The sequence below is a fragment of the Muntiacus reevesi genome, chromosome 3 (assembly GCF_963930625.1).
Source record: "Muntiacus reevesi chromosome 3, mMunRee1.1, whole genome shotgun sequence".
In the NCBI taxonomy this organism is placed as follows: domain Eukaryota; kingdom Metazoa; phylum Chordata; class Mammalia; order Artiodactyla; family Cervidae; genus Muntiacus; species Muntiacus reevesi.
The window spans coordinates 78,086,082-78,112,747 of record NC_089251.1 but is presented as its reverse complement, the minus strand read 5'-3'; the positions used below and the strand labels follow the sequence as shown (position 1 = coordinate 78,112,747).

Here is a 26,666-nt window from a genome sequence, read left to right as displayed (position 1 = left end):
TCTCATCTCGAAAATTGGAGATAATAATAGTATTTATCTCCGAGAGGTATTAAGTGGATTAAATGATGATGAAAGGCATTTAATGAGTGTACTCTATCATTAGAATTAATAAGAACAATAAAATAATAAATCTTTATGACCAAACATTGTTGCTTGCAGGCAGAAATCACCTTAATGCATTTCCATCTTGGTTCCCACTGTGGCATTTGGTTGCCTCTCTGCTGCTCCCTTTGACAGGATCTTTTTTTTCTTGCCCAACCAGCAAACAGAGAGAAGATCTGAAGCAGGGTCCCAGTTGCTGCTTCCTGATTTCACAGTGGTCCACTCCGCCATTTGCAATTTGTGTGACATTTGACAGATTCCTTTGCCTGGTGAGCCTCAATTCCCCCATCTGTAAAACGGGTGTGGTAACACGGACCTCACAGTATGTGTTAAGAAGTTAGATGGTTGCTGGCACACAACAGGCATTCAGAACATGATAACTCTCCATCAGGGCTCCGGCTGGGGGCCAGCTCCTCCCTGCCCAAACCGTCCACAGCCCACTTGTCCCTGATGGCCTGATGTGAATCTTTGCAATTCCATGGGAAAGTCCTCAGGGCAGAGGCAGGGCCAAGGCCTCTTTAACTGTAAGGAATGGTCTTCTTCCTGGGCCTGGGTCCAGGCCAGCCTCTGGGGGCAGCTGGGAAAGATGGAGAGAGTTGTCAGCCTTCTGGAGGTCCAGAACCAGATGCACAAACTCAACAGCCCCTCTTTCTTCTTTTTTTCTCTACTCTCCAAACCACCTCCCTGAGGCGGCTTGAAAAGAACTGGCTCTTTCTATTTGACATGGCCTGGAAAAGAGCTGCCCCATTGGCTCAGGGTGTATTCGGCTTGGTCAGAGAAGGTGTTATTTGTTAGATTGGATCACCTGGCCCCTGTGCTCCCATTCCCATCCCTCCCCCCTGCAAAGGCCTCTGGACAAAGACAAAGGCCTCCCCTCTACCACCTCTCCCACCAGAGTCCACCCATGACCCATTGAGCCAGTGGCCAGCTCTTCATTCCTCTCCCTGCCTCTATATCTGCCCAGGGAACAGGGACCCTAGGGTTTAGCCCTCACTGTTCTCCCTCCCCCAATGAGTCTACGACACAATCCTTTTTTTTTTTACTGTATATCAATAAAATTTTATTTATTTATATACATCGCTATTTGAATTTCCCATAATTTTCTGTGTCACACAATATTTTTTTAATTGGAGGATGATTACTTGACAACGTTGTGTTGGTTTCTGATGTACAACAATGTGAAAATAAGCCTACATACATCCCTTTCCTCTTGAGCCTCCCTCCCAGCCCCCATCCCGCCCCTCCACGTTGTCACAGAGCCCTAGACTGAGCTCCCCGGGCAGCTTCCCTACAGCAGCTCCTATAGCGGCTTCCCGGTGGCTGTCTATTTTACACAGAGTCATGTACATACATCAGTGCTACTCACTCAACTCATCCCACCCTCTCTTCCCCTCACTGTGTCCATAAGTCCATTCTCTACGTAAGACACAATCTTGATTCCATCCTGGCTCCAAGGCTAAGGCAGCCACCTTTCCCCAGGTAATGGCTCTAAAACAGGTACCTCTCTATCTTGTCTGTCCTCAACTCCACCAAGCCCCAGACCCTCCAATCAAAGGAACCAGGGAAGGAACAGAACACAAGGTCCAGACATCCAGGAAAAAGAGAGAAAGAGAAGCTGTCATAGAGCATCTCTCTGGGCTGATAGGTGAGGCTAAGCAGGAGGGAGGAGGGCGAAAGGGAGAGGCTGACTCAGGGACCACAGGTCTGGAGGTCCAGACAGAGACCAGCCTGGGCAAGGAGAGCTCTGAACCCAGAGGGTCTTTTCATTTCTGGAGTTCTGGAGGGCCTCATCCTCCGACAGGGTCATGGAGCCAAAAGGGCTCACGTTCCCATCTTGAGATCCACAGAGAGGAACTAAGCTCTTTTCCAGAAACGGGTGGAAAGATCTCTCCTGAACCATGCCTTTCTGTCTCTTGTCTCTGTCTTTGTCTGACTACCCTCAGGATTCAGGAGGGGCTTTGTCTTTGTCTCTGTTTTTCTGCATCCTTATCTATCTTCTCTCCCCTCCAGTCTCTTTCTCTCTCTGCCCCCCATCTCTGTCTCACATCATTTCTTGGGGACTCTGCCTTGGGGCTCCCGCTCTCCAGTGTGTAGGAAACCTGACCCTCATCATCTGTTTTTTATATTTTGGAAACGTCAGCTTCACTTCCTACCTGAGGGAAGTGGGGGTGGGGGCACAGGCTGCCTGACTCCACCCCTTTCCTTCCCCCTCCTCATTTTCTGAGCCGTCCCCTCCCCCAGCTCCTGCCCCAGGGAGGACAGACCCAGGCTTTCCCTGTGGCACCAAGAATCAGGCCTTGATTCATGTTTCTCCCTATGCAGCTCACCGCAGGGTGGTAGTGGGGGCAACGAGGCCTCTTCTGATCGACCGCTGGGTTGCTGATTTGGGAAAAAGTGAAAATTCCAGACACAGAGTGAGCCCAGGAGGCTGAGGGAGTTCACCAGTGGAAACCAGGATGGAAAGTAGTTAAAGTCATTTCTGTCGCTAGGCAGAGTTATGGTTAGTTGTCTAACATGTTGTCCCAGATGTTTATCTGTTCAATATTATCATTAATACTAGCTATACATTACTCATATTGAGGGCTTAGCCTGTGCCAGGCACTTCATATGTCTCTGCATTTCATCACTCGACAACTTTACATGGTAGGTACTAGTATTGTCTCCCATTTTCTTCATGAGAAAATTAATACATAGATTAACTAATTCACCCAGTAACTCAGTTAATGAAATTTGAACCCAGGTTTCTTGGTTTCTTGTAGCCCCAAGCTCTTTGGTCTACATCAAGTTTTCCAAGACCTGAGAAATGTGTTTTGTACATTTCCTTTTAAAGAAAATAAATCCACAGAACTCTAAGAATAGGCCTTCAAGGTCCCAGGGACCCAGGTATCCCAAGTGAAGAAGCAGTGTCTGTGACTCACTATTTTCTGGAAGACTTTGATGAACCTTGATGAAACAGCTAGCAGCTAGCAAAGATGATGTGGAAAGGCTGAGTACTGAGTATTAAAGTCGCTTCAGTCATGTCCAAATCTTTGTGACCCTAAGGACTGTAGCCCTCCAGGCTCTTCCATTCACGGGATTCTCCACGCAAGAATACTAGAGTGGGTTGCCATGCCCTCCTGCAGGAGATCTTCCTGACCCAGGGATCAAACCCATGTCTCCTGAGTCTCCTGCATTGCAGGCAGATTCTTTACCGCTGAGCCACCGAGGAAGCCAGTGGGTAAGGCTACAAGTGGACATTTCAGGAAAAGGAACTGGGAGGGCCACGGGAAAACACTAATGACGGCTCCAAGTCAGGAGCCAGTGCAGGCAACAGGTCAGGGGAGTCTGGTTCTGCGCGGGGAAATGAAAAGAGGGGAACTGGGCCAGGTGGAGGGCTGGAGCCAGCTCGCAAAGGCCTGAAGGTCCAGTTCAGCTTCTCCTCCAGGTTTCTGAGCTGGAGAGTGACATTCCAAAAGAAGTATTTGAGACCTGGGCTGGAGGGAGAAGGCAGACAATAATGAGGACTGAGGAGAGGATGATATTCCTACCCTGGTAGCCTAAGAAAATCTGACAAAACATGCAGAAAGACATGTATTTTGAAGACATTTCCAAAGAAATTTAGTATTTTGGAGTTTGGACCATCTGCCTCCTCCCTAAGGATTGTTATCCAAGTGAGTGTTTGGATGGGGTGAGGGTGTGATAGGTAGAGAGAGCGGCTGGAAAACATGGTGTGTTTGAAGCAGTGAGTTCTTGAACAGGCACACAGAAGGAGGGCCCTCCCTGCTCTGAGCCGCCTGCGGGCCTGGGGACTCTGGTCAGGGAGGCCCAGGCTACCTGCCTTGCCAGGTCTTCGGGGCAGGGCAGATAGTAAATCTGGATCCTGAACAAGAGTTTTAGGTCTTTTTCAATTCTTTGATATGATGATTCTACTCCTTGGGTGGCAAAGAGAAAAAGAAAACAAGCACAATTTGGTTAAGAAGTCAAGAAACTGCCAGTTCAGAAACTAATCTGTGCAAAACGTTCAAGAGGCCAAAAACCTATTTCCATCAAAGATTGTATATGTCTGTATGTCTGAGAGCCAACGAGGGAGACAGAGTGAGTGTGAGAACGAGAGCTGAAATGCCTTTCTTTCCGTGTGTGAGGTCACTGTCCGTGGGTTCATGCATGTGCATTGTATGTATGTATATTCAGGCCTTTTCTCAGGCCCTGTGTGTACTGAACTTTCAAACCATAACAGAAACACTGAAGCTTGGCAAAGATATCACAGGAATAATTATCTAATTTCAGACCATGTTATTATAATACCTACATGATGTGTAACGAACTTAACAATGTTCATGTTATATTCACCAACTCTGAGTTAGAGATTCAACAATGCTAAACCCTACCTAGGAGGTTTCTCCAAGATCCTAGAGCAGGGGAGGCCCCAAAGAAAGCTCTTTAAGGAACATTCCCCCTATAATGGCTTCCCCATGGATCAGGAGGTTGGGCTAATAGATCCCAAGAGTTCTCTGGAAGGGAGGCAGAGGCTCGGGATGGCAACTCTGTCCTTCCAGAATTCCTAGTCCTCCCCAGCAGAGAAGCCTCTGAGACTAGTAATGAGTTAGTGGCTCAGTCATGTCCACCTCTTTGGGACCCCAGGACTGTAGCCCACCAGGTTCCTCCTGTCCATGGGGATTCTCCAGGCAAGAATACTGGAATGCGTTGCCATTCCCTTCTCCAGGGGATCTTCCCAACCCAGGGTTCAAACCCCAGTCTCCTGTGTTGTAGGCAGACTCTTTACTGTCTGAGCCACTGGGGAAAGGAAATGTCCATATTGGGGTCACAGAGGAAGAGATGTTTTCCCTGACTCAGATGTGGGCCCGGAGGCCTCAGGATCCGCAAGGCTCCCCTCTTCCCTAGGGAGCGGGATTGGACTGTGGCTGAGTGTGAGGGGAATGTTTGCTGTTTGCTGCTGCTCCCTGTTGACTTTAGCCAGTAGCTCTGTTTACAAACCCAGGTTGGTTTTCCCAGCACAGTTAATTAGACCAAAGACATCTGGTGTGAGGGCTGGGGAGGGCATCTGCTCAGAGCCTTCCCCCACAACCAGCAGCCAAGGGCCAGGGCAGGGCAGAACAGCTAAACAGGACCAGACCAAACTCGACCGAACCCAAGGTCCTCAGGAGAATGGAGGCTTCTCTCACTCTGCCCTTCTCCTGCTTGCTAAGTTAGACTGGACCCCAACTCTCCCAGTCTTAGGGGACCCTAGGAGTCAGGGCTGGATACCCCTACATCAGTGGGATCACAGGCTGGTGATGGAAGATTCAGAGCTGTCGCCTACCCTTCCAGGTCCAAAAGAACCGGCCAGAGATTTCTGTCTTTCTCATCACACAGATTGCATTCAGAACTCTTCACCCTCCTGGAGGAAAGATTTTCTAGGCCCTCCACCTCCTCCTGCCTCCTCTCGAGCTAATCTCTGACACTGCGTAGAAGAAAGAGATTAACCAGGAAAGGACCAGGGGGCAGGAAGGTGCCCAAGAAGGGTGGGGGGATCTAGGTGGACAGTTTCAGGGCGCTGAGGAAGCGGAGGGCTGCGAGGGGGAGGGGCGGCGGCTTATCTCTCCCAGGAGGGGGGAGCTCATTCCAAACAACTAATGCACTGGCGTGTGAAAGCTCCTCAATTAGCGCTAATGATGCAATCAGGGAGGGAGGAGGAGGGACCAGAAGTTCTGCTGGAGTCAGCACCTACTTACGCACATGGTACACACTCCCTTCCTCGGACACAGTGGCCCCTTCAGACACACTAACGCAACACGCTCCAGAGACAATCGGGACCACGCATGTCCGTGGGTACAAGTGCTCTTTGTACAAATTACTAGCCCGAATAAAGTTCGTGATCCGCGGCTAACGTCTGTCTGCAGGAATCCCCGGGGCAGGGGTTCGATGTGGGGCTTTAGGGACAAGGAAAATCAGAAAAGCCTGGTAGGGGAGATGGAAGAGGGCATGTCATGACTTTTCTTCGGATCCGAGTTCCCATCGTATGGGCGCTCGCAGGTGCCAGCTCCTGAGCGCCCGCCTCCCCATCCCTGGCCCCCAAATCCGCGACTAAGCGATGAGCAGCGCCCCCCGCGTGAGGCGGGCCCCACGCCCCTTCCCCGCGCCCAGCCAGCCCCACGGCCCCGGGTTCCAGGGAGGGCGCACCCCGGACCCAGCTGCTCGTCCCTTCCGGAACCCGTTACCCGCCGGCCTCGCCCCTCCGTCTGCTCCCCCACCCTGCCCCGCCGGCTCAGTTGACCGCCTCCCGGGCCCGTTATCTGGCCGCCCCGGCCCCGTTATCTGCCCTCGCTCTGGGTCCGATCCCCCCGGCTCGTTCCGGGGCCGCCGCCGCCCCCTCCCGTGCTCCCCCGGCCGGCGATCCCGGGCCTCGCGCTGGGCAGGGCCGGAGCCGCCTCCGAGCCGCTTCTCAGGCCGGGACGGCTGCGGGAGGAGGTCCCGCTGTCAGTCAGCGGGGAAGGCCGGGCCGGCCGAAGGGGGCGGCGCCGAGGACGGGCTCGGGCCGGGAGCTGGGAGGCGGAGGCGGAGGCGGAGGGGGCGGGGGCGGGGGCGGCTCCGGGCCTTATAAGCGGCGGGGGCAGGGCGAGAGGGAGGCAAGTGTCAGGCCGATGTGCCGCCCGCGAGGGGCCGGGGCCGGGGTCGGGGCCGCCGGGGCCATGCGCGTGGGCTGGGCAGGGGGCCGGCGGAGCGCAGAGCCGAGCCGCCTCGGAGCCTGAGCCTCCCGGGGCCGCGGCCGGGGAGCCGCGCGGGGCCGGCCGGCCGGGGGGAGGGGAGCGATGCGGCGCCGGCGGGCGGCGGTGGCCGCGGGTTTCTGCGCCTCCTTCCTGCTAGGCTCGGTCCTCAACGTGCTCTTCGCGCCGGGCTCGGAGCCTCCACGGCCCGGCCAGTCCCCCGGGCCCTCGCCAGCCCCGGGCCCGGGCCGTCGCGGGGGCCGCGGGGAGCTGGCCCGGCAGATTCGAGCGCGCTACGAGGAGGTGCAGCGCTATTCCCGCGGGGGCCCCGGGCCCGGGGCCGGCCGGCCGGAGCGGCGGCGCCTTATGGATCTGGCTCCGGGCGGTCCGGGCCTGCAGCGTCCCCGGCCCCCGCGGGCCCGACCCCTGCCCGACGGCGCTCCGGGCTGGCCCCCGGCTCCCGGCCCGGGCTCCCCTGGTCCGGGCCCGCGCCTGGGCTGCGCCGCGCTCCGCAACGTGTCCGGCGCGCAGTACTTGGGCTCCGGCTACACCAAGGCCGTGTACCGGGTCCGCCTGCCTGGCGGCGCGGCGGTGGCGCTCAAGGCGGTGGACTTCAGCGGCCACGATCTGGGCAGCTGCGTGCGCGAGTTCGGGGCGCGGAGGGGCTGCTATCGCCTGGCGGCCCATAAACTGCTCAAAGAGATGGTGCTGCTGGAGCGGTTGCGGCACCCCAACGTGCTGCAGGTACGAGGGTGCGGGTGCGGGCTGAGGGCGCTGGCTGGACGTGCCCAGGTCCGGCTACTCTGGCTAGAAGAGAACCCTTGTTTCCACACATAAAGAAGCGGAGCCCCAGTGACTGTGCCAGGTTGAGCTGGGGGACAGAACCCGGTCCATGGCAGCTCCCCCCCCCGCCCCGCCTGCTTCTCACTCCTGGGTGGCCTTCCGGAGAGACTCCCGGGTTCCTCAGCTTCCACACCATATCTCTTGAAGACAGACCAGGACAGAGGGTTCCCAAACTCGGGATGGGGACTGGGGTCCGTTTGGACTTAGGACCCTGCTTCTGGCTGGAGCTGGGGTGTTGTGTACCAGGGAAATGACCCCAGACCGAGACGCTGAACAGAGCTCATCCCTGAGTTAGGGGCACAGCTGCAGTGATCCGTTTACTTTCTTGATGGGATCTGAACCCCACTTCTCTCAACTTCCAAACAGTGACTTGTCTAAAGGTGGAGTGGGACAGCAAATGGGGTTGGGAAGAGCTAGAAGAAGACCAGGCTTGATTCCCCAAGAATATCTGGTACCCCACCCAGAAGCCACTGGAGGAACTGGAAGGGATAGAATAGTAGGCCACAAAATGCATGGCCCTTCTTGAGGAGACCCTGGACCTCAAAGTAGGCTTTGGGGAAGCCTTTGGGGTCCTAGCTCAATGCTCGGGGGACAGGCTGAGGGTCTGAGAGTCACATTACCTGAGCAAATGTGGCCAAGAGACTGGAGGATTGAGAAGGCCAGATGCCCAGGTTCCTACTAAATGGGACTCTGTCTCTCCCATTCACTGGGAAGCAGAGAGGAAAGATGAGACCCCACCTTGTCCCCTCCAGGCTAGACTGAGAGAGTGGGCCCCTCACAGTCCCAGCACTGCCCTAACACACCCACTTCCTCCTCTCCTCCAGCTCTCCTCCGTCCTTGAGTCAGTCCTGGGATTAGACAAACCGTTCTCTTTGCACATGTCTGAGCAGACGAAGAGGGGAATCCCTGACTGCTCCTGGCCCAGTGAACACAGGGTGTGTGCAGGCTCCCCAGCCGAGGAACCATGCCCACATCTTCCACCTCCCAGCCCACTCACATGAACCTTTCTGCACCCTGGAGAATTGAGCAAGAACCCAGGAGTCCCTCCCTCCTTTCCTCAGGAGTGAGTTGGACCCCAGGTCTGGGCATTACAGAGTAGAAGAGAGAAGTCAGAGAGCTATTGACACCACTGCTGGCTCCCAGGCTACCCCAGCCCTGATCAGACACGTATCGACTGGGTCCTGGGCTCTGAACTGGTTGCAGAAAGTCAGGCAGAGCCAGCAGCTGTGGGTGGCTTGCCTGGTGGCATAGCTGACTCTGGAGCTGCAGGGAGTGAGCAGCTGGTTACGTGGCCATTCTAACTGGGAGGATCTAGCTCTCTTCCCTTCCCAGGGGCTCCTGGGAACTTTTTGGAAACTGGGGTGTCGGTCAAATTCCGAGGCAGTGGGGAAGGTCTTGAGTGTGTTAGCAGGATATTGAGTGTTAGTTAATTGACTCAAGAACCCCCTCCCTTATGACAGATTGGAGGTTTGCTGTGCTCTCCTGTCTCTTAAGGAATTAACTCCTCCTGCCCTCTCTTACCCCACCCAGACTTAGACACGAGCATCAGCTAACCACCCCCCCATATATCACAGAATGATCCTCCACTTTAATGTCAGGCTCCCACTACAATGCTGGAGGTGTCAAAGAAAAAAAATTATAACTGGTTTTTACTCAGTCCCTCTCTAGACCAAGACTGGGTTGGCTGTGTGACTCTTAGAGGGTGGGAGATTGGGGTGAGTTACCCTAAGACACAAGTGTTACAAGACGGGGAGGGTCCCAGGTCCTTTCTGTCAGGGGAGAAGTGAAAAGCTGCCCTTACTTACAGGGAGGAAAAGGAGCCTTGGGGTGAATTTAGGGACGGCTTTGGTAGGGGTCTCATCCCCAGACCCCCAGGCCAGTATCCTTCCGACTTCAGCAGTGCCACTTCTGCCTCCAAAGAGGGTCTTCTACCTGGGGGTCTTCTTGCTCAGGAGGCTTCCATTCGGGTGTGCAGGGAACTAGAAATAATAACTAGAAATAATTCAAAAAAACATTATTTTTGAATTTAAAATTTTAAATTATTTTTGAATTTAAAATTTTAATCATTTAAAATTTCAAAATTGTTCGACTGTTTGCTGAACCAGGGAGGAGCCAGAGAGTGCTTCCCGCTCCCGGAGGCTCCTTCCCCCTCTCTGGCAGCCCCAGAGTTGGCTCCGTGGGTGTTCAAACAGCAAAGGCCCAGGACAGTTTGTCCCACTGGGCACTTTCCAGAGCTTGCCCTGGTCTCCGGCACTGCCCGGGTGGGATGTCTCCATCCATCTTCTGTGACTCCTCCCGAGCCCAGCTCTGACACACACAACACACACACACACACACACACACACACACACACACACTCCCTCACGTGATAGATGCCTCTATAGCCCAGGGTCAAAGGGCACAAGGGTCTCCCCTCCCCTGCACCTCTGTCGTTCTGGGGCCTCTGGCCTCAGATGGGGCCCCAGGCCTGCCTGGGCCCTGATTCTGGCCCTGCCAGAGTATATTTCTTCTCCCAGAGGAACAAAAGATGCGCCTGAAATGCTCAGCCTCACGCTTCCTGGGGGGGTTAATGGTGTCTTTTTATTTTTTCCTGAGGGGTGTTGATTAATACCTCGTTAACAGCGCATTTAACGACCTCCGGGTGTTTAATAACCTTCAGAAGTTTCCCACAAAGGCTCAGACTCTGGGCAAGAAAATGAGAACCAGGCCCCAGGGCTGCTCCTTTTACCTCCCCCTACCGCTGCCCCCTTTGGGATCTGGGGCCTCCCCGGGCTGATGCGGGGTGGGGAGGGAAGAAGAGGAGGGGAGAAGAGGGCACCCGGGATTTCCCCCGATCCCCCAGGTCGCCACCCTAGTGATCTGAGATGCGCCTTCCCTCTTGCCGGCAGGACTGAGGCGGCTGGCTCCAGGGATGGGGGCGCTAAAAGGTCCCTGCTGGGATGGAAGGGAGATGTAGGGGCCTGGAGTGGAACCGCGAAGGGGGGAAGCCTGCAGGGACATCTAGCCCAGGGGCTTGGCTCTGCTGGTATCCACCCCACCCCCACCCCCACCCCCATCGTTCAGCTCTCCTCTCTTCCTACTCTGGCCCCGACAACTTGGCCTTTGTGTTCCTGCCCCACAGGGTGCTGGGTGTTTTGAGCACCGGCTGATCCCCTAGCTGATGTGCAGCGAGGTGGGAAAGGCGGGAACAAGCAGGGCTCACCATGGATCCTGGTTTAGGTGTCGGTGACAAAGTCAGGCTGTGTTTCCCAGAAGCCCCTGGCCAGCTGAGCTGTACAAAGCACCCCCTCCCCCAGATCCTATGGAGTGGAAAGGCCCTTGTGACCATTCCCTCAAAGAACAGTGACCTTCCCCAGGAACTCACTACTACCCCAGCTGATATGGGGCATCCCCTCACCCCCACCAGCTATGCAAAGAACACCTAAGGGTTTGAGCCCTGGATTCTTTTTGTACTGATCAACACTTGTTACAAATCCTCAGGGAGATTGCTTTCCGTACAGAAAAATCAGAGCAAAGGAAAAATGAAGGTGCTTGTAAGTGGAAATGATGAAGCAAAGACAAGGATTAGAGCAGGGGAGGAGGTACAACAACCATTTGTTGGTTTGCCAGTTAGCAAATGGTACTCTTGGAAAGAACAAGGCTGTGGAATCAGAGTGACATATATTTAAATCCTAGCTCCTGCATTTCTTAGCTGTGTGACCTTGTGGAGGTAATTTCACCTCTCTGAGTTGGTTTCCTCACATGGAAATTGGAGATACTAATAGTACCAACTATGCCCTTTTAGGTTATTCTAAGAATTGAGTTATGCATGTAAAACATTTAGCACAGTGCCTGGCACATGGTTATCACATGGTGCTCAGACCTGCCCATTTACCTGAGTGGCCAGAGGTAAGGGGCCGCTAGAACAGTGGGCTAGAGCGCAGGCTTCCCAGGCAGAGTTGCTATTCTCTTCTGGCCTGAGCTGAAGCAGAGACCTAGGGATGGGAGGCTGGGAGCATCTGACAACCCAGCCCTTCCTCGTCCTATCCCCACCCTGTGACCTCATGACCCGCCTGGACCTCTTTCAGCTCTATGGCTACTGCTACCAGGACAGTGAGGACATCCCAGACACGCTGACCACCATCACGGAGCTGGGCGCCCCTGTGGAGATGATCCAGCTGCTGCAGACTTCCTGGGAGGATCGCTTCCGAGTGAGCAGGGAGGAGGGCCAGTCGGCCTTGGGCTCCTGGCTGGGATGGTGCTCCCTTAGAAGGTCAGCTCTCCAGAGCAGCTTGGACTCCTCCTCATCTGAGGGAGGGAGGGAGGGAAGGATGCTGCGAAGTTGACTCAGCCATCAGCCCAAAGGGTTAAAAAAAAACCAAGGCAGAGAGGATCCTGGTTTTGTACTCCTGTTACACACACACACACACACACACACACACACACACACACAGGCAGAGAGGATTCTGGTTTTGTACTCCTGTTACACACACACACACACACACACAGGCAGAGAGGATTCTGGTTTTGTACTCCTGTTACACACACACACACACACACACACACACACACACACACAGGCAGAGAGGATTCTGGTTTTGTACTCCTGTTACACACACACACACACACACACACACACACACACCCCCCGACTACAGGAGGGCCAGTGTCCTAGGTCTCGAAATATCTTAAGGTCATCTTGGCCTGCCCTCTATTTGCATGCTCTGGCCAGACCCACACTGAGATGCAACTTCAAGGAGGAGTCCCCCGGTTTCCCTTGCCTATTTCCCCACTTTCTCCGTGTTACCCTCAGGGTCAGGCCAGCCATGGGGTTGTAGAAAATCACTGGTTTGCTCCATAAGGTCCCAGGCCTCAGCCCTTAGTGAACACTTGAGCCTTTAAGAGAAAGGCAACTGCCCCCAGCTCAGTCCAGAGCCTCAGAGGAGGGCACCCTGGAGCTCCCAGGCTCCCCTCCCTGGAGAAAAGCAGTGAGCAGTCCGGTGTCTGCCCCTCAGATCTGCCTGAGCCTGGGCCGCCTCCTCCACCACCTGGCCCACTCCCCGCTGGGCTCGGTCACTCTGCTGGACTTCCGCCCCCGACAGTTTGTGCTGGTGGACGGGGAGCTGAAGGTGACAGATCTGGATGACGCCCGTGTGGAGGAGACGCCGTGCACAGGCAACGCAGACTGCATACTCGAGTTCCCAGCCAGGAACTTCACCCTGCCCTGCTCTGCGCAGGGCTGGTGCGAGGCCATGAATGAGAAACGCAACCTCTACAACGCCTACAGGTGACCTCCACCCCCACTCAGGAGGACCAGCGAGGGGCCCCAGGGGGCAAGGCAGGGAGCGGAGCTCACACGGGGTCCAAGAGACCAGCCAAGGCAGGAGACTGCCATGACCAGTGGAGTGCCAGGGGCGGGGAAAGGCAGGCTCCTGACCATGAAGCTAAAAATAGTCAGCTCCAAGGAGAATCCGGGTTGGGGGGTGGCAGCTGGAGGCTTCTTAAAATAGTGTCAGACTCAGCCTAGGGCTGGTGGGAGGGCCCTGCCCCTTCCTCCCGGGGCCCTTCACTTGTGGAAGCTCCTCTTAGAGCCAAGCCAGTGCAAGTTGGTTCTGACACGGGTCAACCTGGGGGATAATGTGGGGCTGAGGGGCGGACAGGCCCCCAGAAGGGATGGGGAAAACACACCTCAGACTTCAATTTGGTGTGGCCTTAGCATGTGCCCAGACTCCAACAGGGCACATGCTGAATTGACTCCTTAGTCTGAATCGACCCTTAGGCACCCTCTGGGGCTATATGGGTGAGATGGTTAGCCCAAGGGATCGGGCTCCCTAGTGAGACTGGGGTTCTGTCCCAAGTTGGGGTAGAGGAAGGCTATGTCCCCGCTGATTTTGAGCCCCTGATTTCTCTCGGCCCCAGGTTTTTCTTCACATACCTCCTGCCCCACAGTGCCCCGCCTTCCCTCCGGCCCCTGCTGGACAGCATCGTCAACGCCACAGGTGAGCCCTGCCTCCCATCACCTTGTCCCCCACGCCTCCAGCAAGAGTGGGAACAAGAATGGCCCAGGACGGCACACAGTCCAGAAACATCACTTCCCAAAGTAGATTCTTTGGCAAACCCCCGCCCCAGTCCTCCGGTCATCAGGGCCAAGGTTCCCAGAGGTGGGGTGGGTGGGAGTGGGGAGGGAGCCCAGGTGCCCTCTTAGAGCCACACTGCGCTCTGCAGGAGAGCTCAGCTGGGGGGTGGACGAGACCCTGGCCCAGCTGGAGAAGGTGCTGCACCTGTACCGGAGCGGGCAGTATCTGCAGAACTCCACCGCGGGCAGCCAAGCCGGTGAGTGGCCCCTGTAGGGATTCAGGGGCAGGGAAGGTGGGGAGCGGTTCGAGGAGAGTGATCCCCCTAGTTGGGGAGGTGGCTCAACCTCCCTTTGAGACTCACTTGGAGTGATGCAGAGAGACCGCTTGGCCTTCACTCAGAGATCTTCCCTCTGACTGAGCTACAACAACTCTGTATGTGTGTGTGAGTCGCTCAGTAGTATCCGACTCTTTGCAACCCTGTGGACTGTAGCTCACCAGGCTCCTCTGTTCATATGATTCTCCAGGCATGAATACTGGAGTGAGTTGCCATTTCCTTCTCCGGGGGGTCTTCCCAACCCAGGGGTCAAACCTTGGTCTTCCACATTGCAGCCAGATTCTTTACCATCTGAGCCACCAGGGATGCCCAGGAGTAACTATAATTCTGCCTTGAACTGGGGGTTGGGTTGTGACACCCCTTCTCTGGGTGGCTGCAAAGCTCATTCTGTAACTTACACCTTGAGCCTCACTTTCCTCATCTGTGAATTGGGTTCAGTATTACCTGCCTCACAAAATTCTTCCGGGGAGTAAATGATAGGTGAAACAGGGAGTAAATGATAGGTGAAATGTGTGAAAGCAGTTAACTCGTTTCCTCTTACACAATTGGAACACAGTCTCTGTTTACTTCTCTTTCCTTCCTCACCCTTCTGGGGCTAGGAGGAGGGCTGGAGGTGGAGAGGGCTCTACCTGATACCAGTTAAGAAGCCCCTGGGCAGAGAGAGAATTCCAGTCACGACTTGCAGGCTGCGCAGTCCCTCTGCTGAGCCCTGGGGTTTAGCATGGTTGGCAGGGGGCGAGGGATGGGCAGCCTCCGTATTCAAGGAGCTCTGGCCAGTCTTAGGGGTGGGGGAGCCCTCGTTAGCCCTGTAAATAAAGTTTAACGAGGTGAACAATGGCTGGCTCTGTCCCTGAGGACGCAGTTTATGGGGCTATAAATCACAGCCTGCCCTGGACTTTGGTCTAGTCCCTGTAGAAGAAGGAGGCAGGAAGGCGGGGTGGCCAAGGCCCAGGGCTTCTGCATTATCAGTCTGGAGCTGGGGCTCCCCAGGCAGCAGGAAAGACTCGGGTGAACAGGAGGCCTGCAGCAAAGCAGCTTCCGGATTGAGGAGTTTTCAGAGCCTCTGGGGGCTCTTTCTGTGAAATGGGAAGATTTCATATTCTTCCTCCAGCTCTGCCCCAAACACTCAAGTTGTGGATTCCCAAATGGTAATTCTTTGTGTTTTACATTCATCTGCATGCCTCTGAACTTCAAAAACTCGCGACTGACCCCCGATACCCAAGGAGCTGGCCTAACCTCTCTCCCCAAGGCCAGAAGGAAATGGGACCAAGGGCAGCTGGAAACTCTTGCTCCTCGAAGTGTGGTCTGCAGACCAGCAGTGTCCGAAACTGGTTGGAAATGACAGTTCCCCATCCCCACCCCAGACCTTCAGAATCAGAATCTGCATTTTCATAAGATTCCTGAAGATTCACATGTACACTGAAGTTTGGGAAGCCCAGTTTTAAACGTCTAAAATGTTCCAAGCTCAGCAACCAGCCTGGTCAACCAATAGCTCTGTGTGTGTGCGTTCGTCCCACACATGTGCCCGCCATCACACGCAGCCTAAATCACTTGTGTGCCCTTAGATTTGGGAGATATGTATCTCCCAAAAGGTAACCTGGGCTTTGCCTTTCCTGAGTGGTCATCCCAGTTCCACAGTGGTAGCTGCCTGCATCTCCATACTAGGAAGACTGGGCTGGGTTTTAGACTACATCTAAGAAATGGGTCTCCTAGCCCTTTAAGGAAAGTGGTCCCAGCCCTCACCCCTGGCCACATCTCACTTGAGCTCCATCTCCAACCCACAGAGTACCAGCGCCTCCCCGACAGTGCTATCTCCCAGGACGACTACCGATGCTGGCCATCCTACCACCACGGAGGCTGCCTCCTCTCAGTGTTCAACCTGGCCGAGGCCGTGGACATCTGTGAGAACCACGCCCAGTGCCAGGCCTTTGTGGTCACCAACCAGACCACCTGGACAGGTGAGCCCGCGGGAAAGGACATCCTGAGGGAGGTGACCAGACTCCCCAGAGGAGACTGACGGGTAGTGGTGGGTCCCCATCAGAAGCCAGAAACAATGAGAAGACAAGGCTGAGGGGATGAGACACAAGTGTCCTTGTGTTAGGGAGAGTGGCCCTGCCTCCAGGGAGAGAAACATCCAGTCCTGTTACCTCTCACTCCTGCCTCCAGGTCGGCAACTGGTCTTTTTCAAGACAGGATGGAGCCACGTGGTCCCTGATCCCAGCAAGACCACATATGTGAGGGCCTCTGGCTGAGCCATCTGCAGGCTCCGCTGACCATCCCCGCCAGCTGGGCTTGCCCGTGACTTGCCCTAGCAGCACTGCGTGTCACGTGGGCACCCCTGCAGACCAAGCTGACAGCCCAGACAGACCGAGGTCACCAGGACAACGTGCAATAATGCCAAATGTTAAAAATGTGAGTTTACCAGTCTAGGTCTGGGACTGCTGGCTCCAGGGCCAGGAATCGGGGGAGGGAGCCGACTGCCCCTCTCACCGTCTCGGCTGCCAGCGGGGCTCAGGCTGGTCTCCCCACTGGGGGCTCTGCCCCTCAATGGGGACAGTTGCATGGGCAGCCCCATCACTGTGTTTGTAGTGTGAGAATGTAGCCAGAGCCCCTGCTGCTGCATGTGCCATGGCCCAGCAGGGGCCGCGAGGGGACAATCGGTCATGGAGCGTTGTCTTAGCCAAGCTCCTGAGCGGAGACTTGAAGGGATGCTCCAAGATGTGGGTGATTCTGTGCCCCAGGGCAGCTGCCTCTGGGAACCCAACAGGGGGCGCCTGCCAGCCAGCCCAGGGGCACAGACAGAGGAGCACACAGGTATGAGCCAAGTCGTGGGTTGAGGAGCAGGTAGCAGTTTGAGCCAGGACCTGGGGCGGGGGTGGGGCCGGGGCCTTTCTGCCTCATTTGCTTTCAGTGAAAGCCGCAAAGCAGCCAAAACCAGCCTCTCCCCCATCCTGGAGTTTGTATATCCAGAAGTTTTTGTACTTCTTGTTCATTAAAATGTTTATTTTTGTAAAAAAAATAAAATCGATTAATAAAATGACATTTCACGGCAACGACTGATCTCCCCAGCCACAGTTTCTCGGCCTGACTTACTTGTGCTCAGATGTCCCTGGTGTGTGTCTGGGAGTTGGGGGAGGAGTGGTGTGTGACAAAGAAGTGAAACCTCCATGGCAGACACTGAAGTTTGCAAAATGTGTTTTCAAGCCCTGCTCCCTTGGCTTCCATCCCCCTCTCTGGTCCTCCACGTCCTTGTCCTGACCAAAGACATGATGAACCCCTTCCCCTAACAAAGTTAAGATTTTAATGTCAGCCATGCCAGGGGACCCTGGACAGTCTACAGTCTGGTTGGCTTTGCCTTGGTGGAGGGGTTGGTCCTGGCCATTATCACCACATGGTAATGCACACTTTTCTTTTTCAGAGCCTTTCTTTTCTTTTCTTTGAGCAAGAAATAAATATGTGGAAGGTGGGGAGACAGCAAAGTCCATGGAAAGCCCAACCTCTTCTTCATGGGTTTTGAGAGGGAGGGTCTAACAGGGCAAGGCCCAAGTCCATGGAGGCCCAGAGGGAAAAGGTTCAAGATCACACCGAGGCCAGAGAGAGCCCCAGCATGGATACAAGTCATCTTTTTTTTTAATAGTAATTATTTTTTAAAGCTGTGTGATTCTGTTTTGTTTGACTTAATTTTTCTTTATCTTTTGGCTGCACCATGGAGCCTGTGGGATCTTAGTTCCCTGACCAGGAACTGAACCTGTGTCTCTTGCTGTGGAAGCATGGAATGTAAACCACTGGACCACCAATGAATTCTCTGGATGCAAGTCTTCTAACTTGAGATCCCATGTCTTCTCTCCTATACACCATTCTACTTCTAGAATATTCTCAAAGTGCACAAGCCTTTGAGGGATTTAAAAAAATAACCAAACCTTACCTCGGAACCTGATTTCTTCTCACCAGATGTGAGAAGATTGGCATAATTTCTTAGGCACAGGTTGTCCCCTTAGTTTAAGTAATTGAGGAGCTGGTGTTAGTCCCGGAGTCCTCATTATGGAGCCGCTCAGACCTTCAGAGTTGTACCTCAGCGCCACCATTCCCAGCCCACACACGCTACATCCTGCCTCTGGTTACTGAGGCTTAGTGACTGTGGAGTGCAGGGAGCATCAGAGGCTCCGCAGAACCTCACAGAATGACTCAGCCAAGCTGGGCCCTGCCCATACTCATCACCCTCAGGCCCCGCCCCTCCAAGGAGGGGTTTGACTTCCACCAGCCTCCATACCCCTTTCGTCAGCTGAATCCATGCGCTGCCACACGTGTAGCCTGCCCTGTGCCAGCCAGGGTTAGAGTGTACACTGCCCTCTGTTGTTCCCCAACTGCCCACCAATCTGTGGAGCTCTGACGGTGGGAGAACCACGCCGCCATGCTGGGCCCAAGGAGGTCCCACCGGGCTGGGGCAGCAAGGTCTGCAGGGTCTGTGCCATCCACAGGGAAGCAACGACCCTGGTGGCAGTCCACAGAGAGGCCCACAGGGCTCAGGAACTGAGGAAAGAAGGCTGAAGATTAACCCGCCACTGCCTTCTGGGCTTCTAGAAGTTTCCAGATGAGGAGTTCACTGGCCTGTGGGGAGGGACAGGCTTTGGCCTCGGCAAGCCACAATTACCATTCCAGTTTTACAGACCTGAAAACTGAAGCCCAGGTCACAGCTGCAAAGGGATTTAGGAGGCATTCAAACCTAGGCCAACCTTCCAAGCCTGTCCTGGGAGAAGAATGAAGTTAGAGTCAGGGAGCCCATACTCTGAGTGATGTAAAACCTTTTCCGAAAGACTCACTTGCGGGTGGCTAAAGGCTTAGCAAACAGCTTTCTCCTCAGTGAGTGAGCCTTAACTCCAAACCCGTATCTGGGGGGCAAAAATGGTCAGACTCAGTCCTGCAGAATAGAAAGCAGTGTTTGCAGCTAGGGTTGAAGAGGGTAGTGAGTGAAAACTGACAGCCAAATCATCCCTCCCCCCACGGCCTTTTCCATGTAGCCACCTGTGAGCCTGGAAGAAGTTCAGCTCCTGAGAACATCTCGTCCCCTTCCTGCAGAAGCCAGATCCATAACTTTCCGCCCCGAAGTCTATGTTCTCTCCTCTCCTCTGCACAGCCAGTGACACCAAGACCCAGCACATGGAAGAAATGCATTCGTCCAAGGAAGCCTCAGGTGTTGGTCCCAGAGGAAGGAGGGGGGTCTTTCCCAGGGCTAGTGGAGTAGGAAAAACATCAGAGGGCCCATGATGCCACAAGGCCCCCAGGAGGCTCTGGAGGAACTCTGGCCAGTCTTTCTCTCTGCTCACTGTGTGGTCTGGGCTGTGACGACTCTCCAAGCCTCCATCTCCTTATCTGCAAATTTCAGATTTATGATACCCACTTCATAGCAGTGTTACTGGCATTGAATGAAATTACGTACAGAAAACTCTTAACTAGAATCAGTATGCAGTGCTTAAGAAACACTGATATTGTCATTGTTACTGATATGAGTGTGTTGAACCCTCCATGTTCTTCCATGGCCTGGCATACAAGAGGATCCAGGTCAGCTGTGGTGGACCCAGACACACCTGGACTGTCCCCCAACCCTCCACCTCCACCAGGGAACACTGGAGGAGGTGGAGCCAGGCTCCCCGGGTCAGTGCCCTGGATGCTGAGTGTGTGGCAGACAGAAACGGGAAGAGGATTAACATGAAAGCAGAAAATGGGATTAGGAGGCACAGGATAATGTGCCCACCCACCCCTGTCCACGACAACAGCTTCTTTCACTCTGTGGCTTCTGGAAACCAGAGTTTGGGAGGTTTGGTTGCCCCTTGGAGCCGGTGAAGAGCTGGGAAGAAGCTTGGTGGGCTTTGAATGTGGGACTACTCAGTTGGCCTGGAAGAGGGGCCCCGCTGCCTTTACATGCACTTTCTGGTCTAATCCTCATGGCACCTGTGAGACCAGTGATGGCCCAGAGAGATGAGGAGCTGGAATTCAAGCCTAGGTGGTCACTTCTGAAACTGTATGATCCTTCCCCTCTACCACTGTCTCACCCAGGAGCGCAGAGCCACCTTGAACCCAAGAGATCAATGATCTGCCACTTCCCTTGGGAACTTCCAGACTTACACTCTACCTTTGATGAGAAACCCAAAGAGTAATTTAAGGAGACCTGGTCTTCCTCTCTGGCCTCATCCCTTTGTAGTGCATGGGCTTAGGTGCCCATCTAAGGGCATGTGGGATCCTAGTTCCCCAACAGCAATGGAACCCATGTCCCCAGTATTGGAACACAGATTCTTAACCACTGGACCACCAGGGAAGTCCCAGGCCTGGGCATTTTTGAAGTACTCCTTTGAGGCCTGTCATGCAGCATTTTAATTTCCCTTGTTCACCTCTCTGTGAATCTAAGCCAGTGCTACCCGCTTGAGTGGAGAACGAGCTCCATCAGTCCCAACTATGTGAAGGAGACGGACCAGGATACTTCTCAAAATCACCTCTCAAGCCCTAGTGGATCTTTGATGACCATGTAGGGAGAAGTTCATTTTCCACCTCATTCCAGAAACCAGATCAAGGCCCCTTTCAGCTTTGTTTTTCAGGACACGACCCCTCGTCCTCCTGCCCCATCCTACCCAGCCCCCCACAGCCTCTCACCTGCCCTCCACTGGCCTCCTTCTAGCTCCAGGAGTCTCTCCTGAGTTGCAGTGACAAGACCTCCCCTCTCCCACCCCATGTCAATCATTCAGGGTCCCAACAGGAAACAGAGAGCACCAGGAAAGTTGGATATTTTTGCAAATGTGTGGGTACAAAGGAACCCCATGGGGATAGTGCAGTAACCTGGAACTAGTAGCAGTAGAGCTATTACAGACTCTACCCAAGGGAAGGAGTAGTATCTGCTATCAGAGCCCGGGAGAACCCAGGAGGACTCAAGTGACCACAGAACACCACCAGACACGATGACCTCACAAAGAGGGCCCCAGTCTCCCCTCATTCTTCATCCTCTCCTCCCCAACTCCTCCATCTCCTTCCGAGCTCTCCATCACCAAACCCACCTTGAAGCCAGAGGGAGCCTGATGTGAGGTCTGTAATTGTCACGCAGCAGGGGGAAGAAGGGGAGAGAGCTGATTGGGAGGGCCAGAGTAATACACCCAGCGCAGTGTCTGACTTCCTGTTTGAGCTTCTCTTTGGCTTGAGGGGGAGGGCAAGAGAAGACTTTTCTCTTTTGCTCCCAAATCCATTCTCAGATATCCAGCTCTTTATTGTTCTCTTAGAATAATAAGCCCAAACCTCCCAAGAGTCCTCTTCAGCATACATTCTCATCAGGGGCACCATCGTCCCCAAGAAGACAAAGCTTGGTTCTTGGGAGACGAAAAAAATCCTAGATATTGTACATATTAATATATCCAATGGAATACTACTCAGCCATAAAAAGGAACAAAATAATGAAATTTAAAGAGACCTGAAAGGACCTAGAGACTGTCATACAGAATTAAGTAAGTCAGAAAGAGAAAGACGGATATCATATACTATTGCTTATATGTAGACTCTAGAAAAATGGTAGAGATGAACTTATTTGCAAAGTCGAAATAGAGTCACAGATGTAGAAAATAAACTTGGGTTGCCAAGAGGGGGAAGCGGGGAGTGGGATGAACTGGGAGATTGGGATTGACATATATGCACTACTGTATAAAAAATAGATAACTAATGAAAACCTGTATAGTACAGGGGACTCTACTAACTGTGGTGACCTAACTGGGAAGGAAATCTGAAAAAGAGTGTATATATGTATAGGCATAACTGATATTCATTTTTCTGTACAGCAGAAACTAACACAACATTGTAAAGCAATTACACATGAACTTTTTTTTAAAAAAGGTGAAAAAAAATACGTTACACTTCAGTTCAATCAGTTCAGTCGCTCAATCGTGTCCGACTCTTTGGACGGCATGGACGACCCAATGGACGGCAGCATGCCAGGCCTCCCTGTCCATCACCAACTCCCATCAAACTCATGTCCATTGAGCCGGTGATACCATCCAACCAGCTCATCCTCCCTCATCCCCTTCTCCTCCTGCCTTCAATCTTTCCCAGAATCAAGGTCTTTTCAAATGAGTCAGTTCTTCACATCAGGTGGCCAAAGTATGTGGCCACTGATGGCAGCTTCAGCACCAGTCCTTCCAATGAATATTCAGGACTGATTTCCTTTAGGATGGACTGGTTGGATCTCCTTGCAGTCCAAGGGACTCTCAAGAGTCTCCTCCAACACCACATTTAGCCAACAACAGCAAAAAAATCTTAGATATCACAATAGTTTGTGGCCCTCCAAAGGGCCACAGTACACAAACAGACATGAGATGTAACTGTGCTGTTAAAATCCCATGGGGTGGTAGCATTTAGGAAAAAAGTATCCACAAGAGTATTGTCGGGGGGTGGGGGGGGAGATAACTGGGGGTGCAGTAATGAGACATAGGTTAAGAAGCACTGAATTAGAGTTGACCCAAAACCCTTATTTAGGCTGTCACTGAAAGCTTTGAATCTGTCACCCTCAAAAGTACACTTTATATTCTTTTCTCTAAACTGAAATATACGTTTATGTGTACTCTCTGTGCCATTCCTAATAAAAACAAAGGGCAATTTGAGTTATGTTTCACTTAATGTTTTATTCAATGTACCCTTGCCCATGATGAGCATCTTGGACCATGCAGGGTCTCCTGATCTGCGCACAGCTCACAGCATTTAGCTGATATTTGCCTACACAGAAGAGCTCGGGTCTCAGGCAAGCCAGGGGATTTCAATGCACAGTCAGTCTCTTCTCAAGGGATCAGGCCACAAAATATTTCTTGAGTGCTAGTCACTATAATGAATATTAAAATATCAAACATATCTCCTACCTTCTAGGAGCTTACAATGTCACTAGAGATGTCACAAAGATGGACAAATTCAGCAGGGCAATATATGAGCTGGGACTCTAGAGCAAAGAGACCGGTTTCCACATGTGGCTTGTGAAAGCAAAGGGCTTGATGGTCACATGTCTTACTACTAAGGGCAAGTTAACCTGGTCCCCCAGGAGCATCAGTTCCCTACCAAGAGCCCCACTGTTAACACTTTCCCACCCAGAGAAAGCCTTATCCTTACTCTGTGCCTCTTATCTGTAAGTCAGTCCCTTTTGTCACCAGACATTCCCCCCAGTCCCATGGTGACACAGCAGGCTTTGGTGTGGAGCCTGTCAGAGGCTTCTTGAAAGTGTAAATAGAGTGTGTCTACTGTTTCCCCCCTTATCCATACACTTCTTTGGCCCTTCAAAGAGCTCTAGTAGATTAGAGAGGCCCCATGTCTCCTTACCAAAGACAGGCTGCCTTTCCCCAGGAGGTGGAGTTTCTCAAGTGCTCCATAATCCAGCCCTGAGAGGTTCTGCTGACTGGCCTGGCATGGAAACAAAACTTGTGGGCTGTTTCCCAGAAGCCCTTCTGGTGCCCTTCAGGTCTTCAGCACAGAGGTCAGTCTCAAGAAAGGTCTCTCATTTTGTCCCACCCTTCCATAAAATCAATTTTCTTATCCATTTGAGGAAAGACACTGCCGCCAAAAATAACAATAATAATAAAACACACAGTATGGGGACTTCCCTGGTTGTCCAGTGCTTAAGATTCTATGCTTCTAATGCAGAAGGTGCAGGTTTGATCCCTGGTCTGAGAGCTAAGATCCCACATGCTGGGCAGTGCAGCCAAAAGTTTTAAAAAATAGAATGAAAAAAAAAAAAAAGCACAGTATGCTTTGCTCCCCATTGCTTGGAGGTTTAAGGCACTGTTATTCATCTGAACTTGCGCAGGAGATGGTCGTGAGGTTATCTGTATCACATTTCATTTTATGACATATCACCTTGTTTACACCACCTTTTCAGTTGTTTATAGGATATAGGATACCTTTAAATGCTCTGGTTTTGTTTAGTCATTTTTTTTTTCTCCCGACAATAAAAAATTTTAAAGGCAGCCATTGTTCTAAGAAATGACTATTGTACTTGGGGCACCAAGAGGCTTTAATGGGGAAAGACAGCTTGTCTTGTAGCTTGGCCTCCCGTATCTTTTTGAATCAGGCTTTGATGCTCTGCGGAGTTTTCTGACTCCATCATTGAACTATGCAGCGCTCTGCAGTTCTTAAGACCAAATGAGTTTCTTCTTTAAACATAGGCCTCTGCTTAGCACATTTAGTACTATTTGACTTGGGTCTCTAGATAGTGCTATTCCTGGAATGGACTTCACATGCTGAATTTTTCTTTTTTAATTACCCACACTCCTATCACATATGCTGAAGTGACCTTGTTTTTTTTTTTTTTTTTTCCTATAGCTTCTCCAACAATTTGCTGAGATGCAGAGATTTATAGAGAGTCCTTCTGGGTTAGGAATTTACCGGTTAACTCTTTCATGTGCAAGTTCATACTATTTCTGAAAATATACTCCCAGCAAACAATTCAAAATAGGGAAAGGTTCAAATGCGCACAAATGCTCCTTGCAACATTATTTAGAATAAGAAAAAGTGAGGGGGGTTATATGGCAATGTGATAAAACGTGTAAATTAGTGTTAAATGAAAAGAGGAGGATGTAAACCTAGGCCAGTGCTGCGCGGTACTTAGTCGCTTAGTCGTGCAACCCCTGGGACCGTATCCCACCAGGCTCCTCTGTCCATTGCATTCTCCAGGGAAGAATACTGGAGTAGGTTGCCACTCCCTCCTCCAGGGAATCTTCCCAACCCAGGGATCAAATCCAGGTCTCCTGCATTGCAGGTGGATTCTTTACCATCTGAGCCACCAAGGAAGCAGAAGCAGAAGCCCAAGAATACTGGAGCAGGTAGCCTATCCCTTCTCCAGGGCATCTTCCCAACCCAGGAATCAAACTAGGGTTTCTGCATTGCAGACAGATCCTTTACCAGCTGAGCTACCAGGGAAGCCCCTAACCTAGGCATATAACTATGTAAAAATGCACATGAGGTGATTTCCCCAGTGGCTCAGTGGTTAAGAATCTGCCTTGCAATGCAGGGGACTCTCAGTGAGGTTCTATCCCTCATTGGCGAGCTAAGATCCCACATATCATGGAGCAACTAAGCCCATACGCCTCAATTACAGAGTCCACACGCTGCAACTAGGACCCCAAATAAGTAAGTAAAAAACTAAGTTTTAAAAATGCATGTGAAAAAAGACTGGGAGGAACACACACAATTATTTTAAGTAGTTGTGAATATGCACAATTTTGCCAAGATGACAGACTAGCTTTTTTAAAGTTTTCTAAACTCTTTTTTCATTTTGTCATGTTGCTTGATTAATTTTTAAAAATGATTTCAAGTAGATCACTGCTTCGGTGGATTGATGGAGTAGCTCAATCTTTTTACCTGAAGATTGGGACAAAAATCTCGCTCCCATTTTGTTACATAACCTTCATTTAAATTGGACTATTGAAAAGTCAGCTCCACTAACACTGATTCATAAAAGGTGTTTGATGGCTTAATATAGGAGTTGATATCACAAATGAATGTAAGTCCAGCAGGGAAGCAAGTCTGATGGCTGATGCCATCTGGGGACGCTGGGCCTGAGTGCATAGGTATTTCAAGGAAATTGGGATTTTTTTCGTGATTCCCCAGATTTGTGCGTTTTGGCCACTAATCCAAATTCAAAACTAAAGTAGAAGCATTTGTGGGCCAAACAGAACAAATCTACAAGCTGGATTCAGCCAGCTGGCAGCCAGTTTGAGACCTCTAGCATGAAACCCGTTTCTGAAGTTACAGCTGACTGCCTGATCTCTGAGCATTCAGCCACCAAACCCCACCTCCCACCGTGCTATCCCGTTGACTCTTTCTCAGTGAGCCGTGCGTCACTTCTGGCTGTTTGATGAGGTTGGTAGAAGACGTTAGTCCTCAAAGTATGAAGGCTTGTGAACCTATCCCTGGTTGGAAGCATTTCTCCTACCAGAATGTGAAAGCTGGCAACATCTTTAATATTACTTTGTATTGCCGTCTGTCGCTTACGTTCAGTGTGACTGTGAAGAATGGATTTGAAGCTGTTCGAATAGGACTGGTTTCATCCTTGACCCCTTCAGTGTTATCAGATGTACCAGCCAGGTTTGGGCTGTGTTTCCAGCTTGTTGTCAATCAGATTTGAGCAATCAATGTGTTAATCACTGTTTTCTTCCAATATCACTGACCTGACACCAGTTATTGGTTTCAGAGAGCTTGCCCTCAAGATGTAGCTCCCTCTTCTGCTGTTTCTTCACTCTCTCTGTCTCCCTCTCTCTCTCATCCCTGGATACTTCTTTGGCACCATGACCAAACACAGAAGGATCATTCCTGCTTTTATGCTAGCATCTGCTTCTGCTGTCTTGGGAAGAGGCCCAGGCAGAACTTCCCTGATGGCCCAGTGGTTAAGACTCCACGCTTCCAAAGCAAGCGTTGTGGGTTCAATCCCTGGTTAGGGAAACAAGATCCCACACACAGCGCAGTCAGAAGATTTAAAAATAATAATGAGGAATGGGCCCAGGCAAACTTCACTTCTAGAAAATGACTCTTTTCCCTGCAGTGACCCCAATGGCTTTGCCACAGAGGTCGTCTCACTGTTCTCTGGAATATTTGGACCTGGACTTACAACAAAGGGCAGCTGATGCTCCAGGACTGACC

At 52.2% G+C, this 26,666-nt stretch overlaps 1 protein-coding gene across 2 annotated transcripts; it reads left to right on the top strand.

Moving 5' to 3' along the window:
• The first annotated feature begins 6,718 nt into the window (after positions 1-6,718).
• Positions 6,719-22,400, top strand: PKDCC (protein kinase domain containing, cytoplasmic). 2 transcript variants are annotated; one of them, XM_065929378.1, is made up of 7 exons: positions 6,719-7,529; positions 11,696-11,818; positions 12,710-12,894; positions 13,527-13,606; positions 13,833-13,940; positions 15,803-15,976; positions 16,185-22,400. In XM_065929378.1, the coding sequence occupies exons 1-7, from the start codon at positions 6,891-6,893 to the stop codon at positions 16,268-16,270; spliced, it is 1,395 nt and encodes a 464-aa protein (XP_065785450.1). In that variant the 5' UTR covers positions 6,719-6,890; the 3' UTR covers positions 16,271-22,400. The 2 variants fall into 2 exon arrangements, with proteins under 2 accessions (XP_065785450.1, XP_065785449.1); XM_065929377.1 differs by having other exon boundaries at positions 12,623-12,894; positions 16,185-21,118.
• Positions 22,401-26,666: the final 4,266 nt, after the last annotated feature.